The sequence below is a fragment of the Capra hircus genome, chromosome 15 (assembly GCF_001704415.2).
Source record: "Capra hircus breed San Clemente chromosome 15, ASM170441v1, whole genome shotgun sequence".
Lineage (NCBI taxonomy): Eukaryota > Metazoa > Chordata > Mammalia > Artiodactyla > Bovidae > Capra > Capra hircus.
The window spans coordinates 74525850-74549737 of NC_030822.1; the positions used below are offsets into that span (position 1 = coordinate 74525850).

At 39.0% G+C, this 23888-nt stretch overlaps 1 protein-coding gene across 1 annotated transcript in view; it reads right to left on the reverse strand.

Annotated features, from left to right (window-relative positions):
* The window catches only part of PGR (progesterone receptor), a 110071-nt gene that overhangs the window by 46020 nt on the left and 40163 nt on the right, over positions 1-23888 (reverse strand). Inside the window, exon 3 of the mRNA XM_018059880.1 lies at positions 10052-10168. Within this exon, the coding sequence (XP_017915369.1) occupies positions 10052-10168 (117 nt within the window). The remainder of the gene's footprint in view (positions 1-10051; positions 10169-23888) is intronic.

A 23888-nucleotide genomic window follows, 5' to 3' on the forward strand; every position in this document is an offset into this window, starting at 1 on the left:
CACTAAAATGAAAGAATGGTGAACTGGAAGACAGAACTGATGAAATTACACAGAATATAGCACAGAAAGATGATGAAACAGGAAAAGTGAGATATGGAAGACACACGCACGGCTGCAGCTGCTGCTGCTGAGTCGCTTCAACTGTGTCCGACTCTGTGCCACCCCATAGCCGGCAGCCCACCAGGCTCCCCCGTCCCTGGGATTCTCCAGGCAAGAACGCTGGAGTGGGTTGCCATTTCCTTCTCCAAAGCATGAAAGTGAAAAGTGAAAGTGAAGTCACTCAGTCGTGACCGACTCTAAGCGACCCCATGGACTGCAGCCCACCAGGCTCCTCCATCCATGGGATTTTCCAGGCAACAGCACTGAAGTGGGGTGCCATTGCCTTATGTCTAAGATGTAGTCTGGAGGGAGAAAGAGACAATGAAAAGGAAGGAAATATTTGAAGAATACTGGGATGGTTTCAACGCTTCTGATAGTTATAGAAGACATAAATTCCCAGATTTAGAAGTTACAATGATTTCCAATAGAACAAATAAAACTAAATTTAAAACTAGTTATGTCAGAGGGAAATTGGAGAACCAAATCATTGTCTACAAATTCAGAGAAATTATTACCTCACAGGAACAACTATTAGATACATGGGAGAATTCTCAGAAAAAAAATATACATGCAAAAAGAGCAGACTAACATTAGTTAGGGGTGGTATGGATACTGACTCAGTTATGTCTGACTTTTTGTGACTCTATTATTGAGTATAGCTTGCCAGGCTCCTCTGTCCATGGAATTCTCTAGGCAAGAATACTGGAGTGGGTTGCCATTTCCTCTCCATTAGTAAGGAGTAGAGGGAAAAAAATTCAACCCTCAGTTTTATAACCAGCAAAATTATTAATTAAAAGTGCAATAGAGATATTTTCTGAAATATAAAGAGTGAATGAGTATAACAAATTCTTACAGGAGGAACTTATAAAGTTTATTTCAAAAATAAACTGGATGACTTTGTGAATTAGAAAAAAAAACCAAGCAAATAGGTAAATATGTAGGTAATCTACTAGACTGAATAAAATAATACTGAGTATTATTTCTAGATCATGTTTGAAAATGAGTGCTGTTTACTTTGCTGGGCCTTTCTTTCTGCTATTTGTCTTACTTATGGCAAAATATTTTATATTGAGTGGAGATATAAAATCTCACAAGATAATTCTGGACCTGCTAAGTAGAAGTAAGTGAAGAATAGTATGTAGGATACTGAAATGGAAATGTTATGACAGCCAGAATGCTTTCTGAGAATCAAATGGGGAAATAGAGGGTAAAGATCAGTAGACAAGTAATGGTGCAAATCCTTTGACATTATGAGGATTATAATAAGCATCTTTGTTGTTGTTCAGGTGCTAAGTTGTATCTGACTCTTTGTGACCCCATGAACTGCAGCAGTCTAGGCTTCCCTGCTCACTATCTCCCAAAGTTTGCTCAAACTCATGTCCATTGAATCGGCGATGCCATCCAACCATCTTATCCGCTGTCACCACCTTCTCCTCGTGCCCTCAGTCTTTCCCAACATTAGGGTCTTTCCCAATGCATCGGCTCTTTGCATCAGGCAGCCAAAGTATTGGAGTTTCAGCTTTAGCAACAGTCCTTCCAGTGAATATTCAGGGTTGATTTCCTTTAGGATGGACTGGTTTGATATCCTTGCAGTCCAAGGGACTCTCAAGAGTCTTCTCTAGCACTACAGCTCAAAAGCATCAATTCTTTGGCACTCAGCCTTCTTTATGGTCGAACTCTCACATCCGTACTTGATGCTGTAGTTTGGGTCAATTTACCAGCAACTATCCCTACAGCAGATTATGTCTACATACATGCAGTTACTTTGGATTAGCAAAAGGACGATGTTTCTGGGATCAGTCCACTGGGACTATGCTCTCAGAACCCCTTACAGCACTGACTTAGCTTGTTTTTCCTCCTTCAGGATCTAATTCTACTTCCCATATCAAAATACTTCAAAAATGCTAGAGAATAGTAAGTATAAGATTTAAATAGGTACTTGCCAAACAAGTATATTAGAGTTGAGTTTTTAAAAGAGTAAATGTCTCCATCTTTCAAACAAGCCAGACTGCAAATAGAAGGGAATCCTTGTACACTTCAACCCTAAATTTTTACTGTGTCTAGGGAATAGGAGATACTGATAAACACAGCTTAACTGTCCAGGCTGGCAGCCACAAAAGCAGTCCTTCCAAACTCCCATAAAACTTGAAGCAAAGAAGTGAGAATGAATACTCTAAGGAATATCCTTACCAAGTATGTACGGGATGAAGTTTAGGGTGAACATTAAGGCAGCGACCAAAATACATTATTTAGCTGCAGGCTTCAATACACCAACGTGGGGAAGCAGTGTGAGTACTGTCTCTGTAGGGGTTGGTGATGCAAAGACTAGGGTTGGGTAGAAAAGGAGGTGCTCATCAGAGGAAGACCACGAAAGTTCTAAAGAGGTAGGTGGCAGGCATCACCTACAGCAACTCCTGCATTAGAGAGGATAGATTTCATTTTTTAAATAGCAATCAAAAGCATAGAGGAGGCATCTGAACTTCCAGAGAAGGTACTTTTCAGCGTCCCAAAGTCAAGAATTTTGGAATTCTTCAGAAAAGAAATTGAGGCTCTGTTGTCTTCAACTGTAGAAGGAGGAAAAAACAAGTCACTTTACCAGACAATCTTGCAGCCCAGAAAGTTGCAGCTCTTTGCCAAGAGAATGAAGCCAATCTAGGTGTAGGAGGAGGTAAGAGAGAAACTGCTTTCAAATATAACCTTTTAAAATTTGAGGATAAGCCTCTCTACCAACAAAACAAAACAAAAACAAACCTATAAAAATAGTCCCCAGCTTTAAAAAATCAGCAATATAACCATGCATTTAATCATTCTTTTATGTAGAAAGCTACTTATTTTTGAAAGAGCTAATTATGTTTATAATAGTTTAACATTTTTACAATAAATACAAAATACAGAGCTATATTCATTTCAGAAAAAAAATTTATGAGTTGTTACACAAAATGTTTTCTAAAGGAAATAAGTTAGAAGTAGAACACTTAAACTAGAAGATATATTACCGTCCTTCAGAGTACAACTATCTTTCCTACTCAGTACTGCACAGCAATGAACAAAATGCAAAAGTTCACTGTGACCTAGTGAAGGTAAGGGAAGTGAGTCATTAAAAACAAGAACCATATGCAACTCAGAGGCCAAGTAACTCACACATAATTCTCATAACCAGACCATAGCTGCTGAAGCAAACCTGCAAATCTATGTCATAGCATGTAAGAAACACTAATATTTCTGACCTTTGATACTCTATCATAAGATTTTGCTTTCACTGAGGCAAAATTGATATATTTGTTTTAGACGTATCACAGAATGATTTATTATTTGTGTATATTGTGAAATGATCATGGCAATAAAGTCTAGTTAACATCCATCTCATACATAGCTACTAATCATTTTATTCTTGTGATAAGAATTTTAAAACCTAACCACTTAACATCTTTAAAATATACAATACAGTATACCATACAATATATATTATTAGCCATAGTCACCAAGTTGTACATTACATTGTTGGTTAATCGCTAAGTTGCATCCGACTCTTTTGTGACCCCAAGAACCGTAGCTCACCAGGCTTCTGTCCATGAGATTTCCCAGGCAAGAACATTTGAGTGGGTTGCCATTTACTTCTCCAGGGATCTTCCTGACCCAGGGACTGAACCAGCATCTCATGCATTGGAAGGTGGATTCTTTACCACTGAGCCACAAGGAAAGCCCTGACTTATTAATTCCATAACTGAAACTCTGTACCTTTTGGCCATTTTCACACATTTCACCATCCCCATTGCCTGCCACTGGGAACCAACAATTTGTCCTCTATCTCTGAGCTCATTTTTTATGGTCCACATAGAAGTGAGATAATACAGTATTTATCTTTCTCTGATTTATTTCACTTAGAATAATGCCCTTAAGGTCCAACCAATCCATGTTGCCAAAAATGACATTTTTTATTGCTGAATAATATTTCACTGTGTGTGTATACATACATACATGCATATATATATATATAATATACCTCATATTTTCTTTATCTACTCATCCATCAATAGACACTTGAGCTGTTTCCATGTCATAGCTATTGTAAATAATGTTGCATTGAAAAGGTTAACTTCTAAATGGGAGAAAATATTTGCAAATCATATATCTAATTGAAAAACAGGTACAGGATCTAAATAGGCATTTTTCCAAAGAAGACATAGAGATGGCCAAGAACAGGTGCTCAATATCACTAATATCAGGGTAGTGCAAATTAAAACCACACTGAGACATTACCTCACACCTGTCACGATGCCTATCATCAAAAAGACAAGAAATAACAAGTTTTGATGAGGATGTGGAGAAAAGGGAACTCTCATGCACTGTTGGCGGGAATTTAAATTGGAAAAACAGCATGGAAGTTTTCAAATAAACTAAAAATAGAACTACCATATGATTCAGTAATGTCATTTCTAGGTATTTATCTGAAGGAAAAAAAATAACTAGAAAATACATGTTCATTGCAGCATTGTTTACAATAGTCAATGTTCTCTTCTATTTCATCTATTGTTATTCAAATGACTCTATATTAGCATTTGGTCCTATCACTTCATGGCAAATAGATGGGGAAACAATGAAAACAGTGACAGACTTTATTTTCTTGGGCTCCAAAATCACTACAAATGGTGACTGCAGCCATGAAATTAAAAGATGCTTGCTCCTTGGAAGAAAAGCTATAACAAACCTAGACAGCGTAAAAAGCAGAGACATCACTTTTCTGACAAATGTCCGTCTTGTCAAGGCTATGGTTTTTCCAGTAGTCATGTACTAGAACTGGACAATAAAAAAGGCTGAGTGCTGAAGAATTGATGCTTTTGAACCGTGGTGTTGGAGAAGACTCTTGAGTGTCCCTTGGACTGCAAGGAGATCCAACCAGTCCATCCTAAAAGAAATCAGCCCTGAATATTCATTGGAAGGACTGATGCTGAAGCTGAAACTCCAACACTTTGGCCACCTGATGCGAAGAGCTGAGTCGTTTGAAAAGACCCTGATGCTGGGAAAGATTGAAGGTAGGAAGAGAAGGGTACAACAGAGGATGAGACGGTTGGATGGCATCACTGACTCAATGGACATGAGTTTGAGCAAGCTCCGGGAGATGGTGAAGGACAGAGAAGCCTGGCGTGCTGCAGTCCATGGGGTCACAAAGAGCTGGACACAACTAAGCGACTGAACAACAAGTACATTAGGAATGCAAAACCTCAGAAAAGTGACAAACAGGAAGAAGAAAAGAAGGAAGGATGCATGGAAAGAAGGGAGGGAGAGAACACAGGCTCTATTTTCAGTAGTGTCAAGGCAATTATTACTTCAGTGAAGCTCTTCTAATTATTGAAGAATTTAACTTTGAGCAATTCTCATCATCATGAAAAAGAAGTTCTCATTCTCAAAAGACAACAAGTACATCCTCCCTTACTCCAGAATTTTAACACAGGGCTAGCAATTAGAATCTGATCCAGTGAATTTACTACCTTCTTCCTGGTTTCCAGGAGTTGGATTACTGACTCCCAGACCCTTGCCACTGACTCTCCCAGGAAGAACAACATCAGGACAGACATAAAAGAGTGTGCTGCCAGCTTCTTTCTAATAAACCTCTGTGAAGAACCACTTATGAAATAATTAAATGGTATTTCCCAGTTTGTGATGATGACCACAGGATTTAAAGAGTATTTGATGGGAAGAAAAGAGGCAAAGAATTTTGATATATAACTAGGTTCCAGGGGTTAGAACTCCTGGTTTTAAGTGTTAGATACCATTGTGAATAAACCTTTTAAGCATCAAAATTTTAAAAGTACAATTCAGAGGGCCAAGAAAAGCCAATAATTTGGAAAAAGTGTAATTTAGGGAGAACTTATTCTACCAGGTATTGAAACACAGTTTGAGAGCTATACCACTTGAGAGTGTATGGTAGTGGTTCAGGTATAAACAATGGAACAGATCAGAGAAACCAGGAAGAGAAGTAAATACATATGGAAATTTGATATACATCAGGTATAGCACTACAAGTTCCAGTGGAATTTGTAACTGGAATTTGTAATAATATAAATATTATAAAATATTTATATTTTAGTAAGGAAATAAAAAGAAATAAGTATCATTAATATATAATTTGATAGTAGTACATATGTATAATTTACTTGTGAATAGATCTGAGGCAGTGTGGAGGCTCAGAACATTTTTACTTCTATAGGACTGCAGTATCAAAAAATACTGAAAACCATTTATCGGTAAATGTGCTCTGGCAACTGGTTATCCATATAGAAACCAAAGTTTCATTCTTGTCTCCCTACATAAAAAAAAAAAAAAACTTTATGGAAATTAAGGACTTGAATATAAAAATAAACTTTTAAGATTTTGGATGATTTTCAGTAAATTATCTATACAATTTCAGGGCTAAGAAACATAAAGGGAGAATACTGACACACGTGATCATATAAAAATTAGAAAAAAGATATTATAAACAAAGTAAAAAGTCAAGACATAGATTGTATATAGCTAATAAAGAATTAGGAGAGTACAGAGGTAAGTTGTATCAATCAGTAACAAAAAAGGCAATACTGTTGAAAAATGGCCAATAACTATGGATAGCTAAATCACAGAACAGGAAGTACAAGCGGCCAATAAATATAGCAATATTTGTTCTCACCATAATCTAGGACACACAAATTAAAACAAAATTAGATATCAATTTTAGGACCATCAAATTTGAAGAATTTAAAAGGTTGAAAGTACAGGTAAGGGTACATAACATCATAACAACAAGAGCTCTCAAACATTGGTAGAAGCAAAGTCTCTGGAGGGTAATTTGGTGATTAGGTAATAGTAAATTTAAAGGTACACAATATCTCAGTGAACCAGAAATTGATTAGCTTTCTAGATATACAGCCTAGAGAACTTCTCAATCGATACGCACAAGTCACAGGTACAAGGATGTTTGGTGCTGCTGACCCTGCTCTGATGCTGCTTTACGCTCTGTCCCTAGACTCGAACCCTCCCCCTGCATCCTGGTTCCGAGTCTTCTCTGAAGTTCTCTTCTCCTCATCACTCTGTTTCTTACTGAGCATCTATCTTGTTGCTGGTTGGAACCCCCAAATCTCTCTTCTGAACAAACTCAAGTTTCTCAGTGGCTAGGTGTCTCATCATTTTTACATTGGTCCATCGTAAATCACTTTTCCATTATAACAGTTAAGACCAGTAAAATAAATTCAGTCATGGAATGGAAGACTGCTTAAAGGGCTAGCATCCTCCCTCAAAATGAAAAATACTACATGAAACCACATCCCCTTTGCCTCCTCCAAACACTCTTTCTTGTGTTCTAGTAATGACTACATTGGACCTAATATTCAAGAATGCATGCAAGTACGCTGTGTGCTAAGTCAAGTCCGACTCTTTGCAGCCCCATAGACTGTAGCCTGCCAGGCTCCTCTGTCCATGCGACCTTTCAGGCAAGAATACCAGCGTGATATCTCATTGTAGTTTTGATTTGCATTTCTCTAATAATGAGTTGAGGTTTGACAGAAAACAGCAAAATTCTGTAAAGCAATTACCCTTCAATAAAAAATAAATAAATTAAAAAAAAAAAAGAATACCAGAGTGGGTTGCCATTTCCTTCTCCAGGGGATCTTCCTGACTCATGGATCAAACCACTGTCTCCTATGTTTCCTGCATTGGCAGGCAGATTCTGACTTTAAAATAATCGTCACAAATATTTAGTGAGCACTTCTTAAACAAGTACTTTGGTGCTGAAATACTAAAATGAAATTCCTGTTGGTAAACAATTCAAACTTGGATTAGGAGAAATCGTTGAATGGGATACAAGTAAATAGTTATAAAACAAGGAAGGAAGTACAAAGAAGGATGTAAATACAAGAAACTGTGGGAGGAGAAAGAGAAAGTGAATTTTCAGTCCCAATGTGGGCTGGGATGAGGGGGCACTGCTGGGTCTCATTACTCGCACTTGGGTCAGTTCAGTCTCCCATTGGAAGGGCAGGAATGCAGAAGTAAGTAGGGCAAGGTCCAATTCAGGCTGACTCAAGGATGCTCAGCCTCCGCAGACATGAAAAACACTACATTAAACTGTCCCCACCCCTACCTCTGCAGTGACTAAGGAGACAAGACGACTTCACAAAAAATATGATGCTTGAACTTCATGTGAAGGAAATACAACGATTCACAGGGAGGTGAAGAACAGCGCAGGCAAAAGTAAAAAGTGTGCAAAGACAGGTGAGTGTTGGTGACTGGAGGGTAGGGTTCCCCCAGGACTGGTGGGAGAAGGGCTTAGAGAAAGAGAGGGCAATTACTCAGTGAGGAAAGGGCTGGGGTGCTGCACTTAGAAATGTGGGCTCTACTCCATGGATGGTCCACAGTTTGTCAGAAAGATCACTGGTTCCACTGCATACAGAATAGAGTTCAACCTCCAGAACCCAGCTGGCCCAAGGTAACTTTCCAGCTTCATTTCTTGTTGTTCCCACTAAACAACTGACTTTCCAGAAAAATCATCACTGCAATGCATCATGTTTTTCACTGTAAATACTTTTCTCCTTTTCCATTAATAACGTTTGTATTCATTCTTTGAAAGCCTCCTCTCGGAAGCTTTTGCCAGCTCCCTCAGATAGAATTAATTCATTCCTTTGTTTTATCTGCATAATAATGTTTGGCACCACTCTTAAATCACTCACTCTTCTGTTTGACAATTATTTATTAGGGATTAGACTGTACATGTTCACAGACTGTAGAGACAGAACTAAGCAGGGGGCATAACACAGTGAGCAGTCAAAAAATGGTCTCATACACTCCTTCTCAGAAGGTAACAGATACCATTTATGGTATATGAACTGTGGCCAGTGGCTTATTAGATATGTATTCAAAAAATTATGAATTTTTAAAGCTCATAGTAGAAAATTAGAACTACTACATCAAATTCAGGATTTTAGAGATATTACTACTTAGGAAATGACTAAAATGAAAATATTAATCAGAGTAAAGGGTTCAGGAGTGAAGCCCTTCTCTGAGATTCCCATTAATGAACCCTGCTTAATACACCGCATAGCATTTATCATCACCTGATATACATACATATATATATATATATATATATATGTGTTGCTCTCCTCTGCCTAGAGTGTAAGCTCCATGAAGGCTGAGATTTGGTCCCTTTTGCTCACTGTAGAACTCCCAGAACTTAAAATAGTACCTGGTAAATATAAGGGCTTAATATTCAGTTATTTAAAGAGAATGAGGAAGGGTCATCGAAAGGGAGGGTTTGATGGAGGCAGGAAGAGATGGAGATTAATGTACTTATCCAATTCACAGAATCAGTATTTGAGCTGGAAGAGACTTCACTGCTCTCATTTTGTAGACAGAGACTGGTGCCCAGAAAGGGCTGGTGATATACTCGAGGCCACATGATGGGGGGGAGCAGAGCCTACACTCCAACCCGTGTCGCTTAACGAGAGGCTGGTGAACTTCCCCTGCGGTGCTCAGCCACATCCAGCTCTTTGTGAGCCCATGCACTGTAGCCTGCCAGGCTCCTCTGTCCATGGAATTTTCCAGGCAAGCATACTGGGGCAGGTTGCCATTTCCTCCTCCAGGGGATCTTCCTGACCCAGGGATCTAACCCGTGTCTCTTGCATCTTCTGCACTGGCAGGTGGGGTCCTTACCACTGTGCCACCTGGAAAGCCCGGCCTTCCCATAATACCTGCTTACAAGCAATATAGGCAAATTGAAGTTTACTACGTATCTGTAACAAACTTCCACCTGCTGGAAATCCACAGTGTTAATAAAACGGTATCGACTGCTTCATCCAGACACCAATAATCAAGATAGAAATAAGAAAACTAAGATTTTCTGACCCACAGTTTTATAATCCAAATATCAGACAGAATTTAGTTAATATAAATATCAGACAGTTATTGATGGGAACATCATCATTACCTCCAAGAACCATGCCAGCCTGACAGCACTTTCTAAGGCGACATGCTGGGCAGTTTTTTCTGCGGATTTTATCAACAATGCAATCGTTTCTTCCAGCACATAAGTAGTTATGCTGTCCTAAAAAACAAACAAAAAATAGGGAACAATTACTTAAAATATCTAAAGACGGCTGGAAAGCTTATGCAGTGACAACTGAAAAGAGGAGAGGTGCACATTAGCAAGAGCATCACTGTCTCAGCCTGCCTCTTGCTTGGCCTAGCTGAATGCTCGTAATGCTCTAACCTTGTTCAATAAACCTGCGTCTTCAGGAGCCTAAATGAGGGGAACACATCTTAGAAACTAATTCCAGAACTCCTTTAAACATCTTTTGTAAAATATTCCTGTGCATCTTATTAATGGTGTCAGCATCAGAATGTCTTTAGATCACCGTTATTTCAAGATTAGGTACATGTTGCTGATAAGCATTAGTGTGTTAAGATAGTAAAGGTCTAGTAAAACCTTTTCTTTTTAACATATAAACCTTCAAGAGAACAGATATAGACAAAGAAGTCTCTGTGATAGACTTTTTAATAAAACCTATGTGCTTAATTCTTTTGGAGAATCTTGGAGCAAATTCACTGTTAAAGAATCTCATGAACTTGAACAGCATGTAAAAACTATAACTGATTGTATTGGCTTTGCTGTCTGGTTTATCTTGGCTAAAATTAGAAAACAGGATGGAGAGAAATAATGATAAGGGGAGAACAATTTAAAACAATGAGAAAAACTCAATGAAGGACAGGAGAAAAGAATTACGGAAGAAATAAAGATAAAACATGACCCTGTGCTCATTTTGATGGGTTTTTGTATAAGTGGTTACTTATACCCTTCAAAAAGTCTGGGAAAAAAGTTTAATATTCAACAATGATGATGATTTAAACCAAAATATGTTATATTTAATAAGGTATGGAGCAATCTAATTTATTTAAGTTAAATAAAACTGAAAAAAATTGTCAGCTTAGACATATAAATATTAATTAACTAGAAAATTGACTGTTTTGGCACTTCTTATTTTCTACTGAATTCCTATGAAATAGGCTGTGAGACTTTTAACATCATCAGATTGCTTAAAAATAATTTTAAAAGTTGAAATTTTCAATTTTAAAATACCATGGAATTTTCCTATACTATTTTATACTGTTGTTTACTTCCTAAGTCATATCTGACTCTTTTGTGACCCCAAGGACTGCAGCCCAGCAGGCTCCTCTGCCCATGGGATTCTCCAGGCAAGAATACTGGAGGGGGTTGCCATTCCCTTTTCCAGGGGATCTTCCTGACCCAGGGAGTGAACCCACTTCTCCTGCTTGGCAGGTAGATTCTTTACCACTGAAGCACCTGAGAAGCCCAGTATTTTGTATTCAGTCCAGTTCAGTTCAGTCGCTCAGTCGTGTCCGACTCTTTGAGACCCCATAGTTGACATTAAAATCACATCCATTCTTTTAACCAAAGTTTGTAGTAAAGGAACACAGAGGTCCCTTAAATGTGTGTTTAACTGAGCAAGAAAAGGCTACGCTGCAACGACAAATGGCACAAAGGCCACATCTTATGAGAAAGCTAATAACAAAATGATTCTTGACCTGGGACGTTTTAGAAAATCAGATAGTCTTTGCTCCAAATGGATTCCTCCACAAACTTCTATTCATGCATTCTCACATACTGGGTTTCCCTGGTGGCTCAGATGATAAAGAATCCCCCTGCAATGCAGGAGACCTGGGTTCAATCCCTGGGTCAGGAAGATCCCCTGGAAAAAGGAATGGCTACCCACTCCATTATTCTGGCCTAGAGAATTGCATGGACAGAGGAGGCTGGTGGGTTACAGTGCATGGGGTTGCAAAAGTCAGACATCACTTAGTGACTAAACCACCACCATCACTCACACACTAGTGCTCATTCTCTTGCCTCTCTCCAAAGAGCAGTTATGAAGCTCCAGAACTATGCCCACTAGACTAGTGGAATGCACTGCATGTTACTTTCTAACTGGACTCTGATTTAATTTATATATATATATATATTTTTTTTTTCCAGGCTGTGAATGACTGTGAGAGTAAAAGTGTTTGTGCTGTGCTGTGCTTAGTCGCTCAGTTGCGTTCAGCTCTTTGTGACCCCATGGAATACAGCCCGCCAGGCTTCTCTGTCCATGAGGATTATCCAGGCAAGAATACTGGAGGGGGTTGCCATATCCTCCCCCAGAGGATCTTCCTGACCCAGAGACTGAATCTAGGTCTCCCACATCGCAGGCTGATTCTTTACTGTTTGAGCCACCAGAGAAGCCCAAAAGTGTATGTAAGTTTATCTATTTATCTATGATAACTTATCTTGACTCTGCACTGATTTCTCATGAGAGAACAGAAAGCAAGATTTTTCCATCCTCTCTAGAGAACACACTTAAATGGTGCTCAGAGATGTAACTGTTGTTTAAGGGTAGGCTGTTATTCTCTATACTCCTCTGTTAAAAACATCCAGGAAAAAAGCCTGAATCATCTGCAGCTGGAATGCTTCTAAGCTATCTTCTGTTTTTAAATGATTTACAATAGCACCTCCTTCTTCAGTGTCTCAGAGAAGTCCCCATTAGAGGGTGCTCACTGTATGTTGCTAAAAGCATTCCTTTCTACCTGCTTTCAAACCTTCCCCATCAGTTCCTCCTAAAATCTTCAGTTGCTCCCCTTTCAAGGGTGTCTTCCTTTCTCCTCAAGCTTTTCCATTTCAAAAATTCCAGAATCAAGGGAAAAAAAAAAAAAAAGGAACTGTGTGTCTCACTCTTAATTCTCCTTGACTTCATCCCTTTCTTTATCCTCTTAAGTTGGTGAAAAAGTCATCTGCACTTGCAGCCTTTAATCAGCTTCCTTTACTCTTTAGTTCAGTTCAGTTCAGTCGCTCAGTCGTGTCTGACTCTTTGCGACCCCATGGATTGCAGCACACCAGGCCTCCCTGTCCATCACTAACTCGCGGAGTTTGCTCAAACATGTCCATCGAGTCAGTGATGCCATCCAACCATCTCAACCTTTACTCCTCAGCTTATTGGAACTGGGCTTATATGTCCACTCTGCTTATAAAGACATCAACGATGTCTTCATTCTTAAATGCAGTGACTCTTTCTTGACTTTCTGTACAATCTGCCATGGATAATTCTCTCTCCACCGGCCCCCCGACCCTGCTTTTTTTATTTGAAGCACATCTCTTCTAACTCTTCATCTTCTTTCCAACAGTTCCTTTTAAGTTCCCACTGTCCATACTTTTGGAGAAGGCAATGGCACCGCACTCCAGTACTCTTGCCTAAAAAATCCCATGGATGGAGGAGCCTGGTAGGCTGCAGTCCATGGGGTCATGAAGAGTCGGACACGACTGAATGACTTGACTCTGACTTTTCACTTTCATGCATTGGAGAAGGAAATAGCAACCCACTCCAGTATTCTTGCTTAGAGAATCCCAGGGATGGGGGAGCCTGGTGGGCTGCCATCTATGGGGTTGCACACAGTCGGACACGACTGAAGCAACTTAACAGCAGCAGCAGCAGTCCATACTTTTGCCTTTGTCTTACATGTTGTATGCTGTGTGCTCAGTCGTGGCCAACTTTGCGATCCCATGGACTGTAGCCCACCAGGCTCCCCTGTCCACGGAATTCTCCAGGCAAGAATACTGGAGTGGGTTGCCATTTCCTTCTCCACTTTATATGTTGTATTCCACTGTAAACACCATGTGGATAATCTCATCATCTGTGCATGGCTCCAAAATCTCATCCTAAGCTCTGACCTTCCAAACACCTCCTGGTAGGTATCTCGAACTCAACATATGAAAAAAAATTCAGTAGTTATATGGTCAAATTGTTTCATAAACTGTGAATTTTTTTTTAACAAATTGAGGAAATTGGAAAAAAGGAAATTATCTACAATTTCATTACCATGCTACTACTTTCATTTTCAAGTTTCCTTCCAACCTATCTATACCGATCTAGAAGGTATCTATTTGTTAAGTGAATATACACACACTTTTAGAAAATTCTCATTAATTCAACAAGTATTGATTGAGTGTTTATTATGTCCCAATACTGCTTTTTTGAGTAATCCCTTTTCCCCACTTAACTGAAATGCATCTTAATTATTGATACTATAGTGCAGAAGAGCATTTACTGAAATCAGATTGCTTGTTCATAGCTCATATCTGAAGATTACAGTCTCTAAGATGATAATAACAGCAACAATTACTAAGTACTTACTATGTGCTGGCCATTGTTACAAGCTATTGCATGTATTAGCTCACTTAACCATCATAGCAATCTTGGAGGTATTATCGATCCCATTTTATAGAGTTAACTGAGGCACAAGGAAGTTAAGTAACATGTTTAATGTCACACAGGCAGAAATTTTAGCTTAATTCATCCAAAAGGTTGTATAGGAAATTAAGGGTATGAACTTTGGAGCAATACTGCATCAGTTCACATTTCAGCCTCACTACCTGCTAGCTGGTGACCTATGGCAAGTAAAAGGAGGACACTGTTAGTATTTTGGGTCACATTTAAGAACCAAACAAGCTCACATAAGAGCTTGGAATAGTTTATCATATAGCAAGTACTTAGGGAATGTCTACTACAGCTATGATTTACTGACACATCCCTAAATCCCAAATACAGACAGATCTGTTTTAGAGGTGACCAAAGAAATGTAAAACTGGCCAATTTATTCACTTTTAAAGTCAACAGAAAGACACTCTCAAATATGCATAAAATCAGGAAATAAGGCCCCGATACCCCACTCTTCCAAAAGGGATTCCAAAATGCCTAATTTAACTAACAGCAGGTAAGTTTCAACAGAGGATGCAGGAGGGAGGAGGTCTGGTGTGAAGGACAGCAAGTACCAAACACACTGAAAGATATATTTAAGTAAAATATATAAATTATAGTTACCAAATAGAATGCAATTCTTATAACTCTTGGGGGAAAAGCAGCTGAGCATTTTAAAATTTGATGTTTGATGGGAAGGAGAATCTCTGGTAATTAAGACTACTGGCATGAAGTCACTACTGTGAGGAATTGGCATGCCTCATATCATTACAGATTTCCATAAAGAATGGAATGGCTTAAAGATATCTGGAAGCTCAGTGCATTCTAAGCTATGGTCATCTTCAGCACTAATATTGGGCTGTCAAAACTGCAAAGCAGATATAGCATCATGCAAGTTAAATATAGGACATATATAGTCAGAGGTTAATCTTCTCTAAGAGATCTTTTGACCTAAGAAATGTTGCAGCCAGTCAATTCCAACTAGAGGTGACTATGATAATTTGCCATGGGGCCCAGACCTGACTCTGTATCACAACCCTTGCCCAGGACTCAGAGCCACCAAAGAAAGGCAAGAATGCAGAAAGGACAACTCCATTATATGTATTAATCCATCAATACCGGGCTGTATATGTAGATGAGGAAAATTCACACCTAAAAGCACTAGCTCTGTTACAGCATTATCTGGGAAGTCTGCAAAAGATTAAATTGTGATGGTAGCAAATTCAGCATGATGTCTGCTGCCACCACTTTTCTTCAGACAAATTTATATCCTCGATTCAAAAGCACATTCATGTCCAGATCCAGCTGCTGATTTCTCATAAATCATAGACTGATGGTTCAAATTGCATACTGCTAATTTATACACATTATTATTATATAACAAGTCTATAAAAAGTCTCTTTATTAAATCACCCTGCATTCTACCTTCTAACTCCCTTCTGTCTACCCACTCTTTCATAACCAGGAATTACAAGACATTCAGGAGTATTCATAAGCTATCAATTCAGTTCAGTCATTCAGTTATGTCCGACTCTTTGAGAAGCCATGGACTGCAGCACGCCAGGCCTCCTTGTCCATTATTGACACCTGGAGCTTGCTCAAGCTCATGTCCATTGAGTTGGTGATGCCATCCAACCAATTCATCCTCTGTTGTCCCCTTCTCCTCCTGCTTTCAATCTTTCCCAGCATCAGGGTCTTTTAATGAGTCAGCTCTTCACATCAGGTGGCCAGGTATTGGAGTTTGAGCTTCAACATCAGTCCTTCCAATGAACATTCAGGGCTGATTGCCTTTAAAATGGACTGGTTGGATCTCCTTGCAGTCCAAGGGACTCTCAAGAGTCTTCTCCAGCACCACAGTTCAAAAGGATAGGTATACATGTACACAAAAAATCTGTGTAAGAATTTTTATAGAAACTGTTCATAAATAGACCCAAATTGAAAGCAATTGAAATGATCATCTATAGCATAATTTATAAACAAACTGTACTTTATTCATAATGAGAATGAATGTCTAGCCCATGTAAAAATGTGAATGGACTCCGTAAGTATAATGTTATGGGAAAGAAGCAGACACAGGAAAACACTGTATAATTTTAGGCATAAAAATTTACAAAAGAGTTAAAACCATCTATGATGTTAGAAGTTGGGATGATAGCTACTTTTAAGGAGTGACTGGAAGGGATGCAAGGGGATTTTTAGAAAGCGAATGATTTAAAATATTTTTTGAGGGTAATGGTAACAAAGTTTCTGCGGTTTGCTGTCCATGGGGTCGCAAAGAGTCGGACCTGACTGAGTGACTGACAACAATTCATTAACACCTACATCTTTAACTAAAGCACTTTTTCTGAAGATATTTATGTCTAAAAACCTTCCTCTTTCTTTGTAAAAATGTCCACCTATGAGGACAGCGTGGAAGGCAGTGTGATCCAACAGAGGGAGTCTGTGTAGGGCTGATCACCAGAAATCCAGAGCTGAGGAGTCCAGAAAAGAACAGAAACATCACCTGCATTACAGGACACAACTGGGGCTTCCCAGCAGCACATCCCCCAGAGTCCCACCAAAGTATCCTGCCAGAGAAACAGTCAACTATGATCTTCCAGCAAACACAGAGAACTCTAGGGATAGTCACGTGTGTTCATGCCATGTACGTCTGTTCCTCTCCCTCCAACCCCTCTTCCCATACCTTAGACCTGAAAAGGTCAAAAGTGGCTCTGATGGTTCTTCGGAGAGTGAGCAGGGTAAGAAGGAGGTGACCTCGTTCTTTCTTCCCTGCAGGCTTCAGGCCCCAAGCAGTGCTGAGCAGGGGCAGAGGAGAGACCCTAACTTAGATGAGAGTTTGCAGTTTTTACTGTATTGCTGGCCAGTACATTTTGGTTCTGAAATAACATTGTTCTTCTGATTAAAAACTGTAGGATTGGACTAAGATTTCATGCAAACTATGGAAGAATAAAGTTATGCTGATAGTGGCATTTTGAAGAAAAAAATAGTGTGCATGGATGTGAGTATAAAACAATTAGGGAGTTATTTATTTAAACCTTGCTAGAAAAATAAGCGTAAACTAGTGATTCTCAACTAGAGGCAATTTTGCCTCTTTTCCCCACCTCCACTCTGGGACATTACACAGTGCCTGGGGACACTGCTGTTTTACACAAATAACGGGTTAGGTGCTGAGGAGAAACTGCGGTGTGGCTAAAGATCCTACAATGCACAGGACATTCCCCACAATAAAGAATTAACTGGCCCAAAATGGAAATAGTGCCACACTTGAGGAAACCTTGGTGCTAACTCATGATTGCCCCATTTTTTCAGAGGGATGTATTTTCTAGGTCTGTCCACTGAAAATGCCCAGAAGCAAAGATAACAACAGCAGCAATAAATGCTAGGATGCAGACTGATTGCCAAGTCTAATATCATTTTCATCTGAAAGCAATCAGAGCTCTGTGGAGAAATGGCTGATGCAGCACTGGGATGCAAAATGTATAAGTCGGGCCTGGGATGTTCTATTGTGACCAAGTTTCACGTTACTGAGAGTTAACGAAGTGTGTTTAAGTCACCCTGACCAAAGATAAGACAATTTCTACATCAAAAATAATTTAGTTTAAGTGATTAAAACACTAGCCTGCCTGCTAAGTCCCCTCATTTGTGATCACTCTTTGCGACCCCATGGACTGTAGCCCACCAGGCTCCTCTGTCCATGGGATTCTCCAGGTAAGAATACTGGAGTGGGTTGCCATGCCTCCTACAGGGGATCTTCCCAACCCAGGGATTGAACCCCCGTCTCTTACCTTGCAGGCAGATTCTTTAATGCTGAGTCACTGGGGAAACCCCATTAAAGCACAGTGACTAGATAAAACGCCATGAACACAAAATGAACTTAATGTAAACTACTGGAGGTTGCCAGGGTATAAACTTATTACTTTGAAAATTGATTAATTAAAAAGAAATAACTGAGCAACAAATAGGTCTAAATTGCCTTTTGGAAGAGAGAATGAACTCTAAAAAATATTTTAAAAATATTTATGCTGATAAAATCAGAAGGAATAACAAGTAGAAAATCACCCTTTCGCAATCTCTAAAGAAATGACCACCACCTGTGAAGGATGAAAAGACTATTAAAAAACTCCTTTTTCCACTTACGTATCTGTGTGATGCTGCATTTTCTTCATATGCTTCAAGCAAAACAACATATTGCAACAGATTAAATGCAGACAAAGTTATGAGACACAGCTGCATTCAATTAAAGCAGACATTAAAATGACTTAAAAATTTAAAACAATGTCACTGTTGCCATTAAATTTTTCTGCATTGGAAAATTAACATCTCATGGGTTTGCTGCTTTTTAAGTGAGTTAATAAAATGTTTTTAAAATTATCAGTTTTGATTCTAATATAACAAATATTGATAGATATAAGCCACACAAACAAAAATTCTTTGGACTCTCCATAATTTTAAGCATGTAACAAGATCAGGAGACCAGAGTATTTAATAACTACTTTTTTTGTATATGATTCTTGTTAAAATATTTAACCTGAATCTAATCACATAGAAAAAAAAAATCAGACAAATCCAGACTGAGAATTTCTACAACAGCTTGCCTGGACTCCTTAAAAATGTCAATGTGATTAAAGACAGGAAAAAAAAGCTGGATGATCCTTTTAGATGAAAAACTATAGAAACTTTTTACCCAAATGAAACACATAGTTCTTGATTGGACCTTGCGTGGAAAAAAATTTTTTATATGGGACATTTTGGGAACAACTGGGAAAATTTGAATAATGGCTATATACCAGATAAAATCATATCAATGTTAAATTTTGGGGTGTGATAAAAATATTGTGATTACTTTGTAATTGTTCGTAGGAACATATTTGAAATCTTGAGAGGTAAAGTACTATGTCTGCAACTTAATTTCAAATAGTTGAGTACAGATATTCATTTACCAGTATTCTTCTGAATTTTTTTAGAAGCACAGTATTCTGCAGACACATATAGAATGAGATAAAAGTTTGAACCAGTTTTTCATATTAGCCAAACTGGGCTGGTTGTATAAAACCAGAGTGAAGAGAGTGGGAGAGAGTAAATTTCTGGCAGAGTATGAGAAAGAGCTGGACAATAACAGAAGTTTTAAAGTATCTTAAGGTAAGATTTCAGGATTTTTGGTTAAAGTGAAGAAAAAAGGTGTTGAGGGAAGAAGGAAGGAGATAAAATTTTATAGACTCACATCATGGGTGAATATATTACGAACTTAACTGGTTTATTTCATGTAATCCTTATAAACAAAAATACATGTCGTGTTGTTGTTCAACTGCTGAGTTGTGTCCAACTTTTTGCAACCCCATAGACTGCAGCAAGCCAGGCTTCCCTATCCTTCACAATCTCCTTCAGTTTGCTCAAGTTCATGTCCACTGAGTCAGTGATGCTATCCAACCATCTCATCCTCTGCCACTCACTTCTCCTCCGGCCCTCAGTCTTTCCCAGCATCAGGGTCTTTCCAATGAGTTGGCTCTTCACATCACACAGACAAAGTACTGGAGCTTCAGCATCAGTCCTTCCAACAAATACTCAGGGGTGATTTCCTTTAGGATTCACTGGTTTGATTTCCTTGCAGTCCAAAGAGATCTCAAAAAGGCTTCTCCAGCACCACAATTTGAAAGCAACAATTGTTCAGTGCTCAGCCTTCTATATGATCCAATTCTCACATCAGTACATGACTACTGGGAAAAACACAGCTTTGACTATATGAACCTTTCTTGCAAAATGATGTCTGCTTTTTAATATGTTATCTAGGTTTGTCATAGCTTTTCTTCCAAGGAGCAAACATCTTTTAATATCATGGCTGCAGTCACCATTTGCAGTGATTTTGGAGCCCAAGAAAATAAAGTCTGTCATTTCTTTCACTTTTTACTCTTCCATTTCCAATGAAGTGATGGAACTGGATGCCATGATCTTAATTTTTTGAATGTTGAGTTTCAAGCCAGTTTTTTTCATTGCTTGTCACCTCTTTCACCCTCATCAAGAGGCTCTTTATTTCCTCTTCACTTTCTAACATTAGAGCAGTATCAACTGCATATCTGAAGTTGTTGATATTTTCCCCAGCAATCTTGATTCCAGCTTTTGATTCATCTAGCCTGGTATATAATATGATGTACTCTGTATAGAACTTAAATAAGCAAGGTGACAACATACAGCCTTGTCATACTCCTTTTCCAATCTGGAACCAGCCTGTGTATGGTTTTAACTGTTGCTTCTTGACCTGCACACAGGTTTCTTAGGAGACAGGCAAGGTGGTCTGGTATTCCCATGTCTTTATGAATTTTCCACAGTTTGTTGTGACCCACACAGTCAAAGGCTTTAGCGTAGTCAATGAAGCAGGATCATTTCTCTATGATCCAGCAAATGCTGGCAGTTTGATCTCTGGTTCCTCAGCCTTTTCTAAATACAGCTTCTATAGCTGGAAATTCTCAGTTCACATACTGTTGTATCCTAGCTCAAAGAACTTTGAGTATAAATTTGCTAGCATGTGAAAGTGAGTGCAACTGTATATTAGTTTGAACATTCTTTGGCACTGATTTCTTTGGGATTGGTATGAAAACTGATTATTCCAGTCCTCTGGCCACTGCTGAGTTTTTAAAATTTGCTGACACATTGAGTGCAGCACTTTAACAGCACCATCTTTTAGGATTTGAAATAGCTTAGCTGGAATTCCATCACCGTGACTAGCTTTGTTCATAGTAGTGCTTCCTAAGGCCCACTTGACATTGGATTCCAGGATGCCTGCCTCTAGGTGAGTGATCGCATCATCATGATTATCTGGGTCATTAAGACCTTTTCTATATAGTTCTCTGTATTCTTGTCACTTTTTCTTAAAACCTTTTCTGTTAAGTCCTTACCGTTTCTGTCCTTTATGGTGCCAATCCTTGCATGAAATGTTCCTTTGAAACCTCCAATTTTCTTGAAGAGATCTATTCCATTAAAAGAGATCTTTCCCATTCTATTGTTTTCCTCTGTTGCTTTCATTGAAGAAGGCCTTCTTATCTCTCCTTGTTGTTCTCTGGAACTCTACATTCAGCTCAGTATATCTTTCTCTTTCTCAATTGCTTTTGCTTTTCTTCTTTCCTCAGCTATCTGTAAAGCCTCCTACGACAACCAGTCTGCCTTCTTGCATTTATTCTTCTTTGGGATGGTTTTGGTCACCACCTCCTGTACAATGCTATGAATCTCCACCCACAGTTCTTCAGATACTCTATAAGGTCTAATCCCTTATATCCATTTGCTCTTTCATGGTATAATCACAAGGGATTTAAGTCACAACTGAATGCTCTAGTGCTTTTCCCTACTTTCTTCAATTTGAGCCTGAGTTTTGCAATAAGGAGCTCATGATCTGAGCCACAGTTAGCTCCAGGTCTTGTTTTTGCTGACTGTATACAGATTGCACCCAAGTATTGCATTTTGCAATCTTAAAAAAATGACCAAATGATCTCTGTTCATTTCCAAGGCAAACCACTCAAAGTCACAATAATCCATGTCTATGCCCCAACCACTCATTTGAAGAAGCTGAAGCTGAAGTTGATGACTTACAAGACCTACAGTCCATGGGGTCGCAAAGAGTCAGACATGACTGAGCGACTTCACTTTCACTTTTCACTTTCATGGATTGGAGAAGGAAATGGCAACCCACTCCAGTGTTCTTGCCTAGAGAATCCCAGGGATGGGGGAGCCTGGTGGGCTGCCATCTATGGGGTCGCACAGAGTCGGACATGACTAAAGTGACTTAGCAGCAGCAGCAAGACCTTCTGGAACAAACATCAAAAAAAGATGGACTTTTCATCATAGGGGAAAGTAGAAAGTCAAGAGATACCTGGAATAAGAGATAAGTTTGGTCTTGAAGTTCAAAATGAAATAGGGCAAAGGCTAACAGAATTTTGCCAAGAGAACACACTGGTCATAGCAAACACCCTCTTCCAACAACATAAGAGACGGGATTGAGATTGCACCCAAGTACTCCATTTTAAGGGCTTCCCTGGTAGCTCAGACAGTAAAGAGTACCTGCAGTGCAGGTTTGATCCCTGGGCCAGGAAAATCCCCTGGAGAAGGAAATGGCAACCCACACCAGTATCCTTGCCTGGAAAATCCCATGGACGGAGGAGCCTGACAGGCTACAGTCCATGGGGCTGTAAAGAGTCTGACATGACTAAGCGATGTCACTTTCTTTCTTTCACTACATTTTGGACTCTTTTGTTGACTTGAGGGCTACTCCTTTTTGAAAAATTCAGACTTAAATTAAGAAAGTAGGGAAAACCACTGGACTATTAAGGTATGACCTAAATAAAATCCCTTATGATTATACAGTGGAAGTGACAAATAGATTCAAGGGATTAGATCTGCTAGACAGAGTGCTGAAAGAACTATGGATGAAAGTTCATGACATTGTACAGAAGGAAGTGATCAAGACCATCCCCAAGGAAAATAAATGCAAAAAGGCAAAAGGTTGTCTGAGGAGGCCTTACAAATAGGAAAAGAAGAGAAGCGAAAGGAAAAGGACATAAGGAAAGGTATACCCATCTCAATGCAGAGTTCCAAAGTAAAAAAAAAAGGAGTGATAAGACAGCCTTCCTCAGTAACCAATGCAAAGAAATAAAGGAAAACAATTGAATACAAAATATTGGAAATCTCTTCAAGAAAGTTAGATAACAAGGAACATTTCATGCAAAGATGGGCACAATAAAAGACAGAAATGGTATGGACCTAACAGAAGCAGAAGGTATTAAGCAGAAGGGGCAAGAATACACAGAACTATACAAAAATGATCTTAATGACCTAGAACAGAGAACTTTCAGATGTTCAAGCCAGATTCAGAAAATACAGAGGAAGCAGAGATCAAATTGCCAAAATCTATTGGATCATTAGAAAAGCAAGAGAGTTTCAGTAAAACATCTACTTCTGCTTTATTGACCATGCCAAAACCTTTGACTGTGTGGATTACAACAAACTGTGGAAAATTTTGAAGGGGATGGGAATACTAGGTCACCTGACCTGCCTCCTGAGAAATCTGTATGCAGGTTAAGAAGAAACAGTTAGAACTGGACATGGAACAATGGTCTGGTTTGAACTGGGAAAGGAGTACATCAAGGCTGTATACTGTCACCCTGCTTATTTACCTTCTATGCAGAGTACATTATGTGAAATGCTGAGTAGGATGAAGCACAAGCTGGAATCAAGACTGCAGGGAGAAATATCAATAACCTCAGATATGCAGATGATACCACCCTTATGGCAGAAAGTGAAGAAGAGCTAAAGAGCCTCTTGATGAAATTGAAAGAGGAGAGTGACAAAGCTGGCTTAAAACTCAACATTCAGAAAACTAAGATCACGGCATTTGGTCGCATCACTTCATGGCAAATAGATGAGGAAACAATGGAAAGAGTGACAGACTTTATTTTCTTGGGCTCCAAAATCACTGCAGATGGTGGCTGTAGCCATGAAATTAAAACATGCTTGCTCCTTGGAAGAAAACCTATGACC